The sequence below is a fragment of the Salmo trutta genome, chromosome 21 (assembly GCF_901001165.1).
Source record: "Salmo trutta chromosome 21, fSalTru1.1, whole genome shotgun sequence".
NCBI lineage: Eukaryota > Metazoa > Chordata > Actinopteri > Salmoniformes > Salmonidae > Salmo > Salmo trutta.
Genome location: NC_042977.1, coordinates 49,714,184 through 49,730,848, shown reverse-complemented (window position 1 = coordinate 49,730,848; position 16,665 = coordinate 49,714,184). Strand labels below are relative to the sequence as shown.

Below are 16,665 nucleotides of genomic sequence, written 5' to 3'. Positions count from 1 at the left end.
ACATACAAATAATACAGATTAGATTAAAAGCATGGATTTTATGAATAGTATACACATCACTACTATCATTACTCGTTATCATCAGTGGTGTAAAGTACTTTAGTAAAAATACTTTAAAGTACTACTTAACCTGTCTGGGCTAGGGGGCAGTATTTTCACGGCCGGATAAAAAACGTACACGATTTAATCTGGTTACTACTCCTGCCCAGTAACTAGAATATGCATAGAATTAGTAGATTTGGATAGAAAACACCCTAAAGTTTCTAAAACTGTTTGAATGGTGTCTGTGAGTATAACAGAACTCATATGGCAGGCAAAAACCTGAGACAAATCCTAACAGGAAATGGAAATCTGACGTGTGGAATCACTTCAAACCTTTGCCATTGAAACACACAGGGGCTTATTAATCATTTAGCACTTCCTAAGGCTTCCACTAGATGTCGACAGTCTTTACAAAGTGGTTTGAGTCTTCTATGGTACAAACTGACCGAAAGAGAGGCTGTGGAACTTGGTCACAGGGGGAGGGCTATTTACTACAATGACGCGGCCGCCCATGGCTACCCTCCCCTTTCGAAACGTTTAGTAAGACAATGCATTCGTCCGCCTTGAATATTATTGAAGCTCTGGTTGAAAAAGGCCCTAAAGATGTATGTTATAAAACGTTTGAACGAACTTAAATATATATTTTTTTGCACATTCATGACGACTGTCACGTCCTGGCCAGTATATAAGGTTAATTGTTTTGTAGTTTGGTCAGGGCGTGACAGAGGGTATTTGTTTTATGTGGTTCGGGGTGGTGTGTTTGTGTAAAGGGTGTTTGATTTAGTATGTCCGGGTTTTGGTTTATGTCTAGGTAGTTCTATGTGGAGTCTAGTATGTCTGTTTCTATGTCTGGTGAATTGGTGTTGGGACTCTCAGTTGAAGGCAGGTGTTTTCTATCTGCCTTTGATTGAGAGTCTCATAAATGAGGGTGTGTTTGTGTTTGTGTTTTGGTGGGTGATTGTTCTGTGTTCAGCCCTAGGCTTTGCCAGACTGTTAGTTGTTCGTTTGTTCTAGTGGTTTTGTTATTTTGTATTCAGTGGTTTTTGTAAGTGAATAAATCTAAATATGAGCATACACGTACCTGCTGCGTATTGGTCTACATTTTCAGACGACGATTTCGTTATATCGTCGGAAGACGAAGACGACAACCGTGACAGAATCACCCACCTCAAAAGGACCAAGCAGCAGTGGAAGGAGCAGACGGCGTTCGAGTTGGACTGGCGGGAGAAGTGGACTTGGGAGGAAGTTCTGAACGGGGCCGGACCTTGGCATCAGGCTGGGGAGTATCGCCGCCCGCAGTGGGAAATAGAAGCAGCCAAGGCAGAGAGGCGGTGGTACGAGGCCAGAGTGGACGCGCTGAAGGAGATGCACGAGAGGCACCCCCAAGAAAATTTTGGGGGGGGGCACACGGGTAGTTTGGCTAGGCGTAAGAAGAGCCGGAAGCCAGCTACCCGTGGTTATATGGAGGAGCGTATGAGGTGGGGAGCGCCATGTTTCGCTGAGAAGCGCAATATCTCACCCATACGCACGCACAGTCCGGTGCGAGTTATTCCAGCCCCTCGCAGGTGCCGTGCTAGAGCGGGCATCCAGCCTGGTAGGAGGATGCCTGCGCAGCGCATCTGGTCGCCGGTACGCCTCCGAGGACCAGGCTACCCAACTCCCGCTCTACGCACGGCTACCATCAAGCCCCTGCACAGCCCAGTCTGCCCTGTACGAGCACTCCGCTCGTGCAGGGCTACTAGTTCCATCCAGCCAAGGCGGGTTGTGCAGGAGGTAAGATCTAGACCGGCTGTGCGCCTCCATAGCCCTGGGTTTCCAGCTCCTGTCTCTCGTGCGGACCCGGAAGTGCGTCCACCCAGTCCGACTCGTCCTGTTCCCGCTCCCCGCACTAAACGGCAAGTGCGTAAACCCAGCCTCGCGAGTCAACAGTCGTCGGAGCTGCCCGCCAGTCAACAGTCGTCGGAGCTGCCCGCCAGTCAACAGTCGTCGGAGCTGCCCGCCAGTCAACAGTCGTCGGAGCTGCCCGTCAGTCAACAGTCGTCGGAGCTGCCCGTCAGTCAACAGTCGTCGGAGCTGCCCGTCAGTCAACAGTCGTCGGAGCTGCCCGTCAGTCAACAGTCGTCGGAGCTGCCCGTCAGTCAACAGTCGTCGGAGCTGCCCGTCAGTCAACAGTCGTCGGAGCTGCCCGTCAGTCAACAGTCGTCGGAGCTGCCCGTCAGTCAACAGTCGCCGGAGCTGCCCGTCAGTCAACAGTCGCCGGAGCGGCCAGACTGCGAACAGTCGCCGGAGTGGCCAGACTGCGCTGAACTGCCGGAGTGGCCAGACTGCGCTGAACTGCCGGAGTGGCCAGACTGCGCTGAACTGCCGGAGTGGCCAGACTGCGCTGAACTGCCGGAGTGGCCAGACTGCGCTGAACTGCCGGAGTGGCCAGACTGCGCTGAACTGCCGGAGTGGCCAGACTGCCCTGAACTGCCGGAGTGGCCAGACTGCCCTGAACTGCCGGAGTGGCCAGACTGCCCTGAACTGCCGGAGTGGCCAGACTGCCCTGAACTGCCGGAGTGGCCAGACTGCCCTGAACTGCCGGAGTGGCCAGACTGCCCTGAACTGCCGGAGTGGCCAGACTGCCCTGAACTGCCGGAGTGGCCAGACTGCCCTGAACTGCCGGAGTGGCCAGACTGCCCTGAACTGCCGGAGTGGCCAGACTGCCCTGAACTGCCGGAGTGGCCAGACTGCCCTGAACTGCCGGAGTGGCCAGACTGCCCAGACTGCCCTGAGCTGACAGACTGCCCTGACCTGCCCGAGTTGCCAGACTGCCCTGACCTGCCCGAGTTGCCAGACTGCCCTGACCGTCCCGAGTTGCCAGACTGCCCTGACCGTCCCGAGTTGCCAGACTGCCCTGACCGTCCCGAGTTGCCAGACTGCCCTGACCGTCCCGAGTTGCCAGACTGCCCTGACCGTCCCGAGCTGCCAGACTGCCCAGACAGCCTGGAACGGCCTGAGCCGGAGCCGCCTCCAATATAGGTGGGTTGGGGAGGGGGGGTGTAGCACAGTGCCGTCGTTGACGGCAGCCACCCTCCCTTCCCTCCCTTTAGTAAGGGGGAATTTTCTTTTGGGTATTGTTTGGGGGTAATTTTTTTTGTGTTAAGGTGCTTCTGGGGTAGCACCTTTAAGGGGGGGGTACTGTCACGTCCTGGCCAGTATATAAGGTTAATTGTTTTGTAGTTTGGTCAGGGCGTGACAGAGGGTATTTGTTTTATGTGGTTCGGGGTGGTGTGTTTGTGTAAAGGGTGTTTGATTTAGTATGTCCGGGTTTTGGTTTATGTCTAGGTAGTTCTATGTGGAGTCTAGTATGTCTGTTTCTATGTCTGGTGAATTGGTGTTGGGACTCTCAGTTGAAGGCAGGTGTTTTCTATCTGCCTTTGATTGAGAGTCTCATAAATGAGGGTGTGTTTGTGTTTGTGTTTTGTGGGTGATTGTTCTGTGTTCAGCCCTAGGCTTTGCCAGACTGTTAGTTGTTCGTTTGTTCTAGTGGTTTTGTTATTTTGTATTCAGTGGTTTTTGTAAGTGAATAAATCTAAATATGAGCATACACGTACCTGCTGCGTATTGGTCTACATTTTCAGACGACGATTTCGTTATATCGTCGGAAGACGAAGACGACAACCGTGACAACGACAAGTCCCGTGCACTTCAGTACATTATGAGTAGCCTTCGGAACGCGCTAACAAGAAGGAACTATTGGGACATAAATTATTAACTTTTTCGAACAAAACTACATTTGTTGTGGACCTGGGATTCCTGGAAGTGCCTTCTGATGAAGATAATCAAAGGTAAGGGAATATTTACAATAGTAGTTCTGATGGTTGATGGTTCCAAGATGGAGCTAACATGAATCGCCTAGCCTATTTTTCTGAGCATACCAAGTCGTTTATTGCAAAGTGTGATTTCCCAGTAAAGTTATTTTTAAATCTGGCAAAGCGGTGGCATTCACGAGATGTTAATCTATAATTCTTTGAATGACAATATTAAATTTTAACAATGTTTTCGAATAGTAATTTTGTAAATTCTAGCGCTGATTCACCGAAAGCATTTGAGGGAAAATATTTTCTGAACGTCACGCGCCGATGTAAAATGCTGTTTTTATATATAAATATGAACTTTATCGAACAAAAAATGCATGTATTGTGTAACATGATGTCCTTGGAGTGTCATCTGATGAAGATTGTCAAAGGTTAGTGCTGCATTTAGCTGTGTTTGGGGTATTTGTGATGCATCTAGTTGCTTTGAAAATGGCTGTGTGATTATTTCTGGCTGGGTACTCTCCTAACATAATCTAATGTTTTGCTTTTGCTGTAAAGCCTTTTTGAAATCGGACAACGTGGTTCGATTCAGGAGAGGTGTATCTATAAAACGTTTTAAAATAGTCATATGTTAGAGAAATTGAAGTTATAGCATTTATGAGGTTTTGTATTTCGCGCGACGCGATTCCACTGGCTGTTGACTAGGGTGGGACGCAAGCAATGTTAAGGATCTCTTTAGAGTTTGAGATCTCTTGCCGTTTTTGCTTCACTACCAGAGAACTATCATATTTTCCTGTCTCCTTTGACTGAAACTGTGTTTGAACTGTGTCTGGTGTGGTAGGATTCTGAGGAGAGAGAGCTGCTTCCGATGTTCCACCAGCTGGGATGGACAGCTCTTCAGTTGGTGTGTTGTCCGAATCCTCAAGACTATCTGGCTGTGGCTGAGCTACACGACCGATACGTTTTACCTTCACAACCAACATTTCACCTTTACGACCTTGATGACGTTTCCCATCAAGACCATCAACTGGCTGGGACATCTCTGTATTGACTTTCGTCTCTGAGTCAGAAAGAACACAACCTGTGAAGATGGTTTCACCAAATCGCCCATCTCTCCTCAAGGCATGCTTCACCTTTTCCCCTTTGTATCCGTACACACAAACATAATTTAATTTATTCCTTAGCTCTGGGTTTTTCATTACTTTCCGTTTAACATTTTGTCCACCCTCAGTTTCAACACAGAAAGCCATCAACTTGTCAGGTTGTATGTTTTGGGGGGGTTTACTCTGTTTGGAAAGGCCCTGGGTATCTGAAGAACTGCCGTTTGGACCTTTGATGAAGCTGACTACCACTTCCTCATCGTTATCAATTAAATGGCAGGGGAAATGTGTACTGACAGCTGCCCTTGGCTCTTTTTCTCTTTGGATGACAATTTCCATCCCCTGTTTTGTCTTTGTCGTGTTCTTGAAAATATCACTCGTTTGCAGTGCATCCAGGACAGTTCCATAATGACAGCATGTAATGGAGTATATTTTGTATTCGGATTTAAAGCGGTATTTGAAGAAATGGCTTTCATCATGTGCTTCTTTCTGTAACAGAAGAGATGTAAGTGTCAAGGCTCAGGGGATTAGAAGCAAAGTCTCCCTCTCAGGAAACCAATGTCAACCACTAAGCCAAGAGGAAATTCCCCCTTTGTCCGAGGGTGACACTGATTTGAAGACGCAGGAAGAGAGTGACTCCGCCTCACCTCCGCTACATCAGCTTGTAAAATAGAAGACTATATTAAAAACAACACTCATAATTTACTGTTGTTAAAGAACAGATACGTGTTAAGCAAATACAGGCAGATGAATGCATGTCTCACCTTGATATGAGAATCCTGAGTTTGGCTAGATGCTCCTGGCTGGTTGCCCGAGGATTTACTCTGATGAGTTACAACATATACATCAACTACAATTACAAGAAAGGGTCATTTTTCATCAAAACAAATTGTGTGACTTGCGTCAGCTGTCCAGCTGTATTTTTATGTTAGTGGAATCATTTCTGAAGTTTAAATTGTTAGAGGCTAGTGTTGAAAAATTGGGGCTAGTATAGTAATGACTGTATTATACATACTAGAGGGATAGTAGCATTTAGTGACTGTAGTAGTGGTGAATGGTGGTGGTAGTAGTAGTGGTAGTAGTAGTAGTGGTGGTGGTAGTAGTAGTGGTAATAGTAGTGGCGGTAGTAGTAGTGGCGGTAGTAGTGGTGAATGGTGGTGGTAGTAGTAGTGGTAATAGTAGTGGCGGTAGTAGTCGTGGTAGTAGTAGTAGTAGTGTAGTAGTAGTAGTGGTAGTAGTAGTGGTGAATGGTGGTGATAGTAGTAGTAGTAGTAGTAGTGGTAGTGGTAGTAGTGGTGAATGGTGGTGATACTAGTAGTAGTGGTAGTAGTAGTGGTAGTAGCAGTAGTAGTAGTGGTAGTAGTAGTGGTAGTAGTAGTAGTAGTGGTAGTAGTGGTGGTAGTAGTAGTAGTAGTGGTGGTAGTAGTAGTAGTGGTGGTGGTAGTAGTAGTAGTGGTGAATGGTGGTGATAGTAGTAGTAGTGGTAGTAGTAGTGGTAGTAGTAGTAGTAGTAGTAGTAGTAGTAGTAGTGGTAGTAGTGGTGGTAGTAGTAGTAGTGGTGGTGGTAGTAGTGGTGGTGGTAGTGGTGGTGGTAGTAGTAGTGGTAGTGGTAGTAGTAGTAGTAATAGTATTAGTGGTAGTAGTAGTCGTGGTAGTAGTAGTGGCGGAAGTAGTAGTAGTATTCTTATTAGTAGTGGTAGTAGTACTAATAGTAGAAGTAGTGGTGGTAGTAGTAGTAGTGGTGGTAGTAGTAGTAGTGGTAGTCGTGGTGGTGGCAGTATTAGTAGTAGTAGTAGTGGTGGTGGTGGTAGTGGTAGTGGTAGTAGTAGTAGTAGTAGTAATAGTATTAGTAGTAGTAGTAGTAGTAGTATCAGTAGTAGTATTGGTGGAAGTAGCAGTGGCGGTAGTAATAGTGGTGGTAGTAGTGGTGATAATAGTAGTAATGGTGGTAGTAGTGGTGGTAGCAATAGTGTTGGCAGTAGTATTCGTAGCAGTGGTATTAGTATTAGTAGTGGTGGTAGTGGTAGTAGTAGAAGTGGTGGTATTAGTAGTATTAGTAGTAGTGGTGGTGCTGGTGGTGGTGGTAGTAGAATTAGTAGTAATGGTAGTATTCAAATTAGTAACATTAGTGGTAATGATAGTAGTGATAGTAGTGGTGGTGGTAGAAGTAGTAGTGGTGGTGGTAGTAGTAGTGGTGGTAGTGGTAGTAGTAGTGGTGAATGGTGGTGATAGTAGTAGTAGTAGTAGTAGTGGTAGTGGTAGTAGTGGTGAATGGTGGTGATAGTAGTAGTAGTAGTGGTAGTAGTAGTGGTAGTAGCAGTAGTAGAGGTGGTGGTAGTAGTAGTAGTAGTGGTAGTAGTAGTGGTAGTAGTAGTAGTAGTGGTAGTAGTAGTGGTAGTAGTAGTAGTAGTGGTGGTAGTAGTAGTAGTGGTGATAGTAGTAGTAGTGGTAGTAGTGGTGGTAGTAGTAGTAGTAGTGGTAGTAGTAGTGGTAGTAGTAGTAGTAGTAGTAGTGGTAGTAGTGGTGGTAGTAGTAGTAGTGGTGGTGGTAGTAGTAGTAGTGGTGAATGGTGGTGATAGTAGTAGTAGTGGTAGTAGTAGTGGTAGTAGTAGTAGTATTAGTAGTAGTAGTAGTGGTGGTGGTGGTAGAAGTAGTAGTGGTGGTGGTAGTGGTGGTAGTAGTGGTAGTATTAGCATTAGTGGTGGTGGTAGTGGTAGTAGTAGTGGTAGTATTAGTAGTAGTAGTAGTAGTGGTGTTAGTAGTAGAATTATTATTATTATTAGTAGTAGAATTATTATTATTATTAGTAGTAGTAGCAGCAGTGGTATTGGTAGAAGTAGCAGTAGTAAAAGTAGTAGTAGTAGTAGTAGCAGTGCTGGTGGTGGTATTATAAGTGGTGGTATTAGTAGTAGCAGTAGTACTACTAGTAGTAGTAGTGGTAGTAGTGGTAGATGTAGTGGTAGTAGTAGTGGTGGTGGTGGTGGTAGTAGTGGTAGTAGTAGTGGTAGTATTAGCATTAGTGGTGGTGGTAGTGGTAGTAGTAGTGGTAGTATTAGTAGTAGTAGTAGCAGTGGTGGTAGTAGTATTAGAAGTGGTGGTGGTATTAGTAGTAGTAGTAGTAGTAGTAGTGGTAGTAGTGGTAGATGTAGTGGTAGTAGTGGTGGTGGTGGTGGTGGTAGTAGTAGTGGTAGATGTAGTTGTAGTAGTGGTGATGGTAGTAGTGGTAGTAGTAGTAGTAGTATTAGTAGTAGTGGTGGTAGTAGTATCATTATTATTAGTAGTAGTAGTAGCAGCAGTGGTATTGGTAGAAGTAGTAGCAGTAGTAGTAGTAAAAGTAGTAGTAGCAGTGCTGCTGGTGGTAGTAGTAGTACTAGTGGTAGTAGTAGTAGTGGTGGTAGTAGTAGTAGTAGTAGTGGTGGTAGTAGTAGTAGTAATAGTAGTAATGGTAGTAGTAGTAGTAGTTGTAGTGGTAGCATTAGTAGTAGTGGTGGTAGTAGTATTAAAAGTGGTGGTATTAGTAGTAGTAGTACTAGTAGTATTACTAGTGGTAGTAGTGGCAGTAGTAGTGGTGGTGGTGGTAGTACGAGTGGTAGTACAAGTTGTAGTAGTAGTAGCAGTGGTAGTTGTAGTAATAAAAGTAGCAGTGCTGGTGGTGGTAGTAGTAGTATTATTATTATTAGTAGTAGTAGTAGCAGCAGTGGTATTGGTAGAAGTAGTAGCAGTGCTGGTGGTGGTTAGTGTGCGTGTAGGCTACCTGCCCCTCCCCCATCCGAAGCATAGGTTCCTGTAGCCTACTGACGAAGTTACAAGTGTAATTCAGAAATTAGGGAGAGATGTTTAATTAGAGAAGAATTCATTGACTTTTTCAATGCTAGTTAAGGATACAATAGTTATCACGTTTCACATTGGATTTATTGACTACAAAAAGGTATGTGTTTTTAATTCTAGTGCTGCTCTGAACACAGAAGCTTGTTTGCTCTGGTCCAACGTTAAACCAACTTGGAAGTTCAAAGATTTTCAAGTTCCTCCATAGGTAGAATATCAACATATTTTATACAAGTTTTGTCTGTTGAAGTTTGGTTGCCATGGTGACATAATCCTGTGGTTGAAATTTCAAAACAGTTTATGTTGTTGACTTAAAAAAAGTAAAAAATATCCAATGTATTTTCCATTTACAACATAGTAAATAAATACAGTTTAGTAAAGTGTTAGGACTGGTGCCAGGACCCCCTACTTAAAGCGGCATCAGCATTTCAGGGTCCTAGCACAAGGCCAGAGCACCACAATGTTCTGTTTAGTCTTTAAAAGACTTGGTGCTGAGAGAGATGAGGAAACAAAGAGTTAATAACAAGAGAGAGGTAGATTCCCACAGCAGCATCTGCTAGGCTGCATTTGATGTTTGTAAACCAGCAGGGTTTGTGGAGCTTGGATGAGGATACTTACTAAAGGCACACTCCTTCATTTGTGAATACCCTCAAAAGACTGAGTAGGTTTGGATGGTATACTGTATATACCATTTGCCAGGTGAAGGAGCAAATGCAATGGAGCAAATGCATCCCATGACATTTTCACATGCAAATAAAACTTGATCTACATGATAGATCTGTAGTTCTTAAGTAATAAATGAGAGTGATGGCAAATTTAGCACTCTGATTGGTGTGCCCACACCCTCAGATTTGAATAGCAGAGAAACAGACAAGTTTTAATCACACTTGTTGGGAAAGTGGTCAAAATAGCTGATTGTGTCACAAGTCAGTGTTTACAGAAAATATCATTTGGATTTTAGAGCACTCAAATAGAAGTTAACAATGGGAGCTTTTAAAGTGGATGGAGGGAGGACAAAAGATGAATAGTTTATTATTATTATTATTCCAGACTGGTCTGCACATGTTTTAAGTTTGAATCACCTATCTAGCTTAAACGGTGTACGAAATATAGCATTCCAAAGAAGAAAGAGTCAGAAATAAGTTGTACAATATTTAAAGTGTGAGAAGCAAGTCACACTAATAAAAGAAAACTAAGATTAAAAGTAATATGACAGAGTGTGTGTCACCTTGGCATCAGCTCCTGGAGATTGGTCAGGAGTATGTTGCTGGTTGTTTGAAACGTTACTTGGACGAGTAATCCTCTGTAATACAGAAAAACAACATCACATTCTGCAGGTTCTGGCAGTGACTCAAGTTGTAGAAAGTTGGTTTGGTAGAACTCCTTTCAAAATACCTTCAAAAATTGGTCCAGTTTCGATTGTTTCTTCACTCTATCTCCCATGGTACAATTCTGCCAGCTGCACAAACAAAGACGTGACTTTCGTATGGTAATAAGGAAACCTTCAAAATAGAAGCATGCATTTCAATACATTGTAATATCATTAGTTGAATAATAAGATAAAATTGGCCATTGATTAAAATGATATTTTAACAAGAAAAGGCGATAAGTTATTATCCTGTTGTCTAGTCACTTTATCCCTACCTACAGTTGAAGTCGGAAGTTTACATACACCTTAGCCAAATACATTTAAACTCAGTTTTTCACAATTCCTGATATTTAATCCTAGTCAAAATGCCCTGGTTTAGGTCAGTTAGTATCACCACTTTATTTTAAGAATGTGAAATGTCAGAATAATAGAGATAATTATTTACTTTAGCTTTTATTTCTTTTATCACAGTCCCAGGTGGTCAAAACTTTACATACACTCAATTAGTATTTGCTAGCATTGCCTTTAAATTGTTTAACTTGGGTCAAACGTTACGGGTAGCCTTCCACAAGCTTCCCACAATAAGTTGGGTGAATTTTGGCCCATTCCTCCTGACAGAGCTGGTGTAACTGAGTCAGGTTTGTAGGCCTCCTTGCTCGCACACGCTTCTTCAGTTCGGTCCACACATTTTCTATGGGATTGAGGTCAAGGCTTTGTGATGGCCACTCCAATACCTTGAATTTGTTGTCCTTAACCCATTTTGCCACAACTTTGGAAGTATGCTTGAGGTCATTGTCCATTTGGAAGACCCATTTGCGACCAAGCTTTAACTTCCTGACTGATGTCTTGAGATGTTGCTTCAATATATCCACATAATTTTACTCCTCATGATGCCATCTATTTTGTGAAGTGCACCAGTCCTTCCTGCAGCAAAGCACCCCCACAACATGATGCTGCCACCGCCGTGCTTCACGGTTGGGATGGTGTTCTTTGGCTTGCAAGCCTCCCCCTTTTTGCTCCAAACACAACGATGGTCATTATGGCCAAACAGTTCTATTTTTGTTTCATCAGACCAGAGGACATTTCTCCAAAAAGTACGGTCTTTGTCCCCATGTACAGTTGCAAACCGTAGTCTGGCTTTTTTATGGCGGTTTTGGAACAGTGGCTTCTTCCTTGCCTTTCAGGTTATGTCGATATAGGACTTGTTTTACTGTGGATAAAGATACTTTTGTACCTGTTTCCTCCAGCATCTTCTCAAGGTCCTTTGCTGTTCTTCTGGGATTGATTTGCACTTTTCGCACCAAAGTACGTTCATCTCTAGGAGACAGAACGCGTCTCCTTCCTGAGCGGTATGACAGCTGCGTGGTCCCATGGTGTTTATACTTGCGTACTATTGTTTGTACAGATGAACGTGGTACCTTCAGGTGTTTGGAAATTGTTCCCAAGGATGAACCAGACTTGTGGAGGTCTACAATTTTTCTGAGGTCTTGGCTGATTTCTTTTGATTTTCCCATGATGTCAAGCAAAGAGGCACTGAGTTTGAAGGTAGGCCTTGAAATACATCCACAGGTACACCTCCAATTGACTCAAATGATGTCAATTAGCCTATCAGAAGCTTCTAAAGCCATGACATCATTTTCTGGAATTTTCCAAGCTGTTTAAAGGCACAGTCAACTTAGTGTATGTAAACTTCTGACCCACTGGAATTGTGATACAGTGAATTATAAGTGAAATAATCTGTCTGTAAACAATTGTTGGAAGAATGACTTGTGTCATGCACAAAGTAGATGTCCTAACCGACTTGCCAAAACTATAGTTTGTTAACAAGAAATTTGTGGAGTGGTTGAAAAACAAGTTTTAATGACTCCAAACTAAGTGTATGTAAACTTCCGACTTCAACTGTATATGCACATCTACTCAGTACTGGTACCGCGTGTATATAGACTAGTTATCGTTACTCATTGTGGATGTATTTCTTGTGTTATTATTTCTCTGTGCATTGTTGGGAAGGACCCGTTAGTAAGCATTTCACTGTTAGTCTACACCTGTTGTTTACAAAGCATTTACCTGTTAGTCTACACCTGTTGTTTACCAAGCATTACACTGTTAGTCTACACCTGTTGTTTACAAAGCATTTCACTGTTAGTCTACACCTGTTGTTTACCAAGCATTACACTGTTAGTCTACACCTGTTGTTTACAAAGCATTACACTGTTAGTCTACACCTGTTGTTTACCAAGCATTTCACTGTTAGTCTACACCTGTTGTTTACAAAGCATTTCACTGTTAGTCTACACCTGTTGTTTACAAAGCATTTACCTGTTAGTCTATACCTGTTGTTTACCAAGCATTACACTGTTAGTCTACACCTGTTGTTTACCAAGCATTACACTGTTAGTCTACACCTGTTGTTTACCAAGCATTACACTGTTAGTCTACACCTGTTGTTTACCAAGCATTACACTGTTAGTCTACACCTGTTGTTTACCAAGCATTTACCTGTTAGTCTACACCTGTTGTTTACCAAGCATTACACTGTTAGTCTACACCTGTTGTTTACCAAGCATTTCCCTGTTAGTCTACACCTGTTGTTTACAAAGCATTTACCTGTTAGTCTACACCTGTTGTTTACCAAGCATTACACTGTTAGTCTACACCTGTTGTTTACCAAGCATTACACTGTTAGTCTACACCTGTTGTTTACCAAGCATTACACTGTTAGTCTACACCTGTTGTTTACCAAGCATTACACTGTTAGTCTACACCTGTTGTTTACCAAGCATGAGATAAATTAAATGTGATACTAACCAAATACAGAGCCTTGAAAAAGTGTTCATACCCCTTGAATTTATTCACATTTTATTGAGCTACAAAATGAGATTGAAATGGATTTAATTGTCATTTTTTGTCAACAACCTACACAAAAATACTCAGTAATCAATGTTCCCTCTAAGCTGCGCGTGTTTGTCTGCTGCACAGAAGAAATATCAGCCCAAGGAAAGAAGCACAAGATTGAATTTCACTCAACTTTCTACAGTTTTCCCTGTTAGTTAACAATTTCAACGTTTCCCTTTACTGTGGCAATTGTGATTGAATCAACGCAATGTTAGTCACTTTCAATATAAGATACTTTGTTGTTATTCTGGCAGCACTGTTTGACGTGACAGTAAGTTAGCCGTAGCTGGCTATCTAGCAAGCAAGGGATAAGAACGTTGCCAGCCAGTATGGGTCACGTCTCTGGCAACCGAACCAACAGAACATACGACCAGCCAGCTTGGGTAGCAACCCTAGATTTGAGTTGGGACTATATCTTGTGGAAGGATAAAAAAGAATAAAAAAATGCATCAAAATAATGTTTTTAATGAAAATATGTCAATCATTATTTGAATATGTTGGTAACCCGTTGTATAAAAGTGATAATGACAGAGAAGCCAGTGTTTGGAGGATATATTGGCACGGGTGTTGTTAGGCCCGAGACAAAGTCCAAACACGGCTTCTCTGGCAATGGCATTAGACCATTGCAATATATGGATCTGTGCCATTTACTTTGAACTGGACTGTGTTTACAGCAGTGGTCATGAGTAGATGTGCTTGTTTTGAGATCAAAGCCAGAGCTGCATCAAACAGGGGGTGACACTTGACTAGGGGCATCAGACAACACAACATTTTTAGTCACCTCCTTGACATAAGGACAAGTGGATAAACAGGTTAATGTGAATAGTTTTTTTCAAAAGTTTCATGGAATGTAGGCATACATTGAACACCACACATTGGCTGCTACTGTAGGCTGAATGATAGAACGGCTATTTCCATGTTAAAATGTTAGGGGATGCATTTTATCCATTGTTTTTAATTTTCTCAAATAGCCACTCTAGCATACTTGGCCACTGTAAAAACCTCTATGGGATCGGTGTCCCACCCATGGGATGGTTGTGCTAACGTAGGCTAATGCGATTAGCATGAGGTTGTAAGTAACAAGAACATTTCCCAGGACATAGACATATCTGATATTGTCAGAAAACTTTAATTCTTGTTAATCTAACTGTACTGTCTGATTTACAGTAGCTATTACAGTGAAATAATACCATGCTGTTGTTCGAGTGCACAATTCTGAACATGAAAAGTTATTAATAAACAAATTAGGCACATTTGTGCAGTCTGGATACAACATTTTGAACAGAAATGCAATGGTTCATTGGATCAGTCCTTTCACATTTCCACAAACTTCAAAGGGTTTCCTTTCAAATGGTACCATGAATATGCATATCCTTGCTTCAGGTCCTGAGCTACAGGCAGTTAGATTTGGGTATGTCATTTCAGGTCCTGAGCTACAGGCAGTTAGATTTGGGTTTTGTCATTTTAGGCAAAAATTTCAAAAAAGGTTCCAATCCTGAAGAGGTTTTAAAACTGTAACTTAAAGCAGGAACAGCCTCAGTGTTCACAGTAAACGCTGAGCAGTTTTTTCATGTCCTGCGACTAGCAGGACAAAATTTAGCTAGCTAACAGGATCAACTAAATACAAGTCCCCCTAGATACAGCCATGTCTCATAGTCACGTTATGAGATTTGTAAATGAGAGAAGAATATAATAATACAAATATAATTTCCCCCAAAACCTACAGGACGGGAGCTCTCCAGGAACAAGGTTGGAGTGCCCTGGCCTACACAACCGCTTTCAACATACCAGTATTTGTGTACAATTTTAAAAGAAATGCTAGTAAAAAGAAAATATGTCAAATTATCATTTTTTTCAAAGGTGGTTGCGAAGCTGTGAAAAAAAAGTTGTACTGCACGAGTGCAAAAAAGTGTTATATTCCCAAAGTTTAGCAAGTCTTTGCAGCCCCCCCAAGTGTCACCCCTCCTCACCCCTTCCCTAGTCAAGTGTCACCCCTCCCCTAGCCAAGTGTCACCCTTCTTCCTAAACCCTCCTCCTCACCCTCCCCTAGTCAAGTGTCACCCCTCCTCACCCCTCCCCTAGTCAAGTATCACCACTCCTCCTAAACCCTCCCCTAGTCAAGTATCACCACTCCTCCTAAACCCTCCCCTAGTCAAGTATCACCACTCCTCCTAAAGCCTCCCCTAGTCAAGTATCACCACTCCTCCTAAACCCTCCCCTAGTCAAGTATCACCACTCCTCCTAAACCCTCCCCTAGTCAAGTATCAACCCTCCCCTAGTCAAGTATCACCACTCCTCCTAAACCCTCCCTTAGTCAAGTATCACCACTCCTCCTAAAGCCTCCCCTAGTCAAGTATCACCACTCCTCCTAAACCCTCCCCTAGTCAAGTATCACCACTTCTCCTAAACCCTCCCCTAGTCAAGTATCACCACTCCTCCTAAACCCTCCCCTAGTCAAGTATCACCACTCCTCCTAAAGCCTCCCCTAGTCAAGTATCACCACTCCTCCTAAACCCTCCCTTAGTCAAGTATCACCACTCCTCCTAAATCCTCCCCTAGTGAGTTATGGAATTAGTTCCTAATATGTATTTCATACCATGCTGATCCCAGAGGTCACGTGATTATGGCTGAGAAAAATATCATGCTGTAGCCTATTGCCTTCAAAGTTTTTGAGTAATTATTTTCATGGACATTTGGTTTTGTTCATCAAGTACTCTGTCACTGTGAGAAGAACATAGGATATCAGCCGACTGTCTCCTAGACATAGAAAATGGAACGATAAGAGGGTGTGCCTTATTGGCACAGATGATCTGTGATCAAATGTGGTTGATCAACAAGGACTGCCTTCTTTATAGTAACTCTGTACACACTTGAACAATGTATTAATGTATAAACATATAGCTTTCTTTATTGATAATTCATATTTCTGTCATGACAGTCTTGACCTAAAAACAAACATATTTCACAATGTTTCACTCAGAGATCATAACAGCGGGCTACTTACCCGGATAGTTCCTCCAAAACGACAGGACAGTCCACGAGAACTGTGAGCAGCATAAACTATTATCTAACGCTGTGTTGAATGACCAGGACAGAATAACATTAAATGAAACCAGCAGACCCTCTCAGAAGACGTCAGAAAGCTGAATGTATTTTTGGCGGGCAGTGGTTTAAATAGTCCCGGGAAGTATCGGGTATACCCACCACAACGGAACACGATTGGTTGATCAAATCGCCCTGTTCACTGAGCGACTTTTACAATCTTCCGCAGACCAAAAAAGGCAATAATGTGTATCAGATATTTATATATATATATTTTTTAAATCACAAAATCTTCAACTCTCTTTTGGTGTTCCTTGAGCTGGAATTAAATGATGTAGGTTGTATTTAACAGCTGGAACGCAGCCAGGCTGAACACCTGGTAACTGCTCACATGACCTGTACCTGACTAGCAGCCAACTCACCAGTAGCCTACTGCCTGCTAGCTAATGTCCTTCATCCTCAGGCTTTATTTACCCAGACCTCTGGTTAGGGCTGTTTAAAAGTGGAACTAGCTGCATTTTAGCAATATGAAATCTTATTATTAAAAATCTGCTAATATACACCCCCAGGAAGAATATGACACTTGTAAGGT

At 42.9% G+C, this 16,665-nt stretch overlaps 2 protein-coding genes across 6 annotated transcripts in view; one reads left to right on the top strand and one right to left on the bottom strand.

Moving 5' to 3' along the window:
- LOC115157619 (protein FAM111A-like) overlaps positions 1 to 16,665 on the top strand; it is a 201,385-nt gene that overhangs the window by 158,757 nt on the left and 25,963 nt on the right. For both annotated transcript variants that reach the window (XM_029706018.1, XM_029706020.1), the window contains exon 6: positions 13,760 to 13,766. In XM_029706018.1, coding sequence (XP_029561878.1) covers positions 13,760 to 13,766 — 7 coding nt within the window. The remainder of the gene's footprint in view (positions 1 to 13,759; positions 13,767 to 16,665) is intronic.
- LOC115157624 (protein FAM111A) lies at positions 4,470 to 16,197 on the bottom strand. Of its 4 annotated transcripts, XM_029706036.1 has the most exons (6): positions 16,036 to 16,196; positions 12,945 to 13,003; positions 10,163 to 10,269; positions 9,996 to 10,070; positions 5,707 to 5,766; positions 4,470 to 5,431 (listed from the first exon to the last, which is right to left on the bottom strand). In XM_029706036.1, exons 3-6 carry the CDS (start codon positions 10,208 to 10,210, stop codon positions 4,544 to 4,546), a joined length of 1,071 nt encoding a protein of 356 aa, XP_029561896.1. In that variant the 5' UTR covers positions 10,211 to 10,269; positions 12,945 to 13,003; positions 16,036 to 16,196; the 3' UTR covers positions 4,470 to 4,543. The 4 variants fall into 4 exon arrangements, with proteins under 4 accessions (XP_029561896.1, XP_029561894.1, XP_029561895.1 ...); XM_029706034.1 differs by lacking the exon at positions 12,945 to 13,003 and having other exon boundaries at positions 10,163 to 10,226; positions 16,036 to 16,197; XM_029706035.1 differs by lacking the exon at positions 12,945 to 13,003.

What these genes read in the sequence shown, in the direction of transcription:
- LOC115157624 (XM_029706034.1), bottom strand. Translation starts at nt 16,088, where the DNA reads ATGCTGCTCACAGTTCTCGTGGACTGTCCTGTCGTTTTGGAGGAACTA. An exon ending in GTTTTGGAGGAACTATCCGG is followed by an intron (nt 10,227 to 16,035) that starts GTAAGTAGCCCG and finishes TTGTTTGTGCAG; the next exon opens with CTGGCAGAATTGTACCATGG. An exon ending in AACTGGACCAATTTTTGAAG is followed by an intron (nt 10,071 to 10,162) that starts GTATTTTGAAAG and finishes TCTGTATTACAG; the next exon opens with AGGATTACTCGTCCAAGTAA.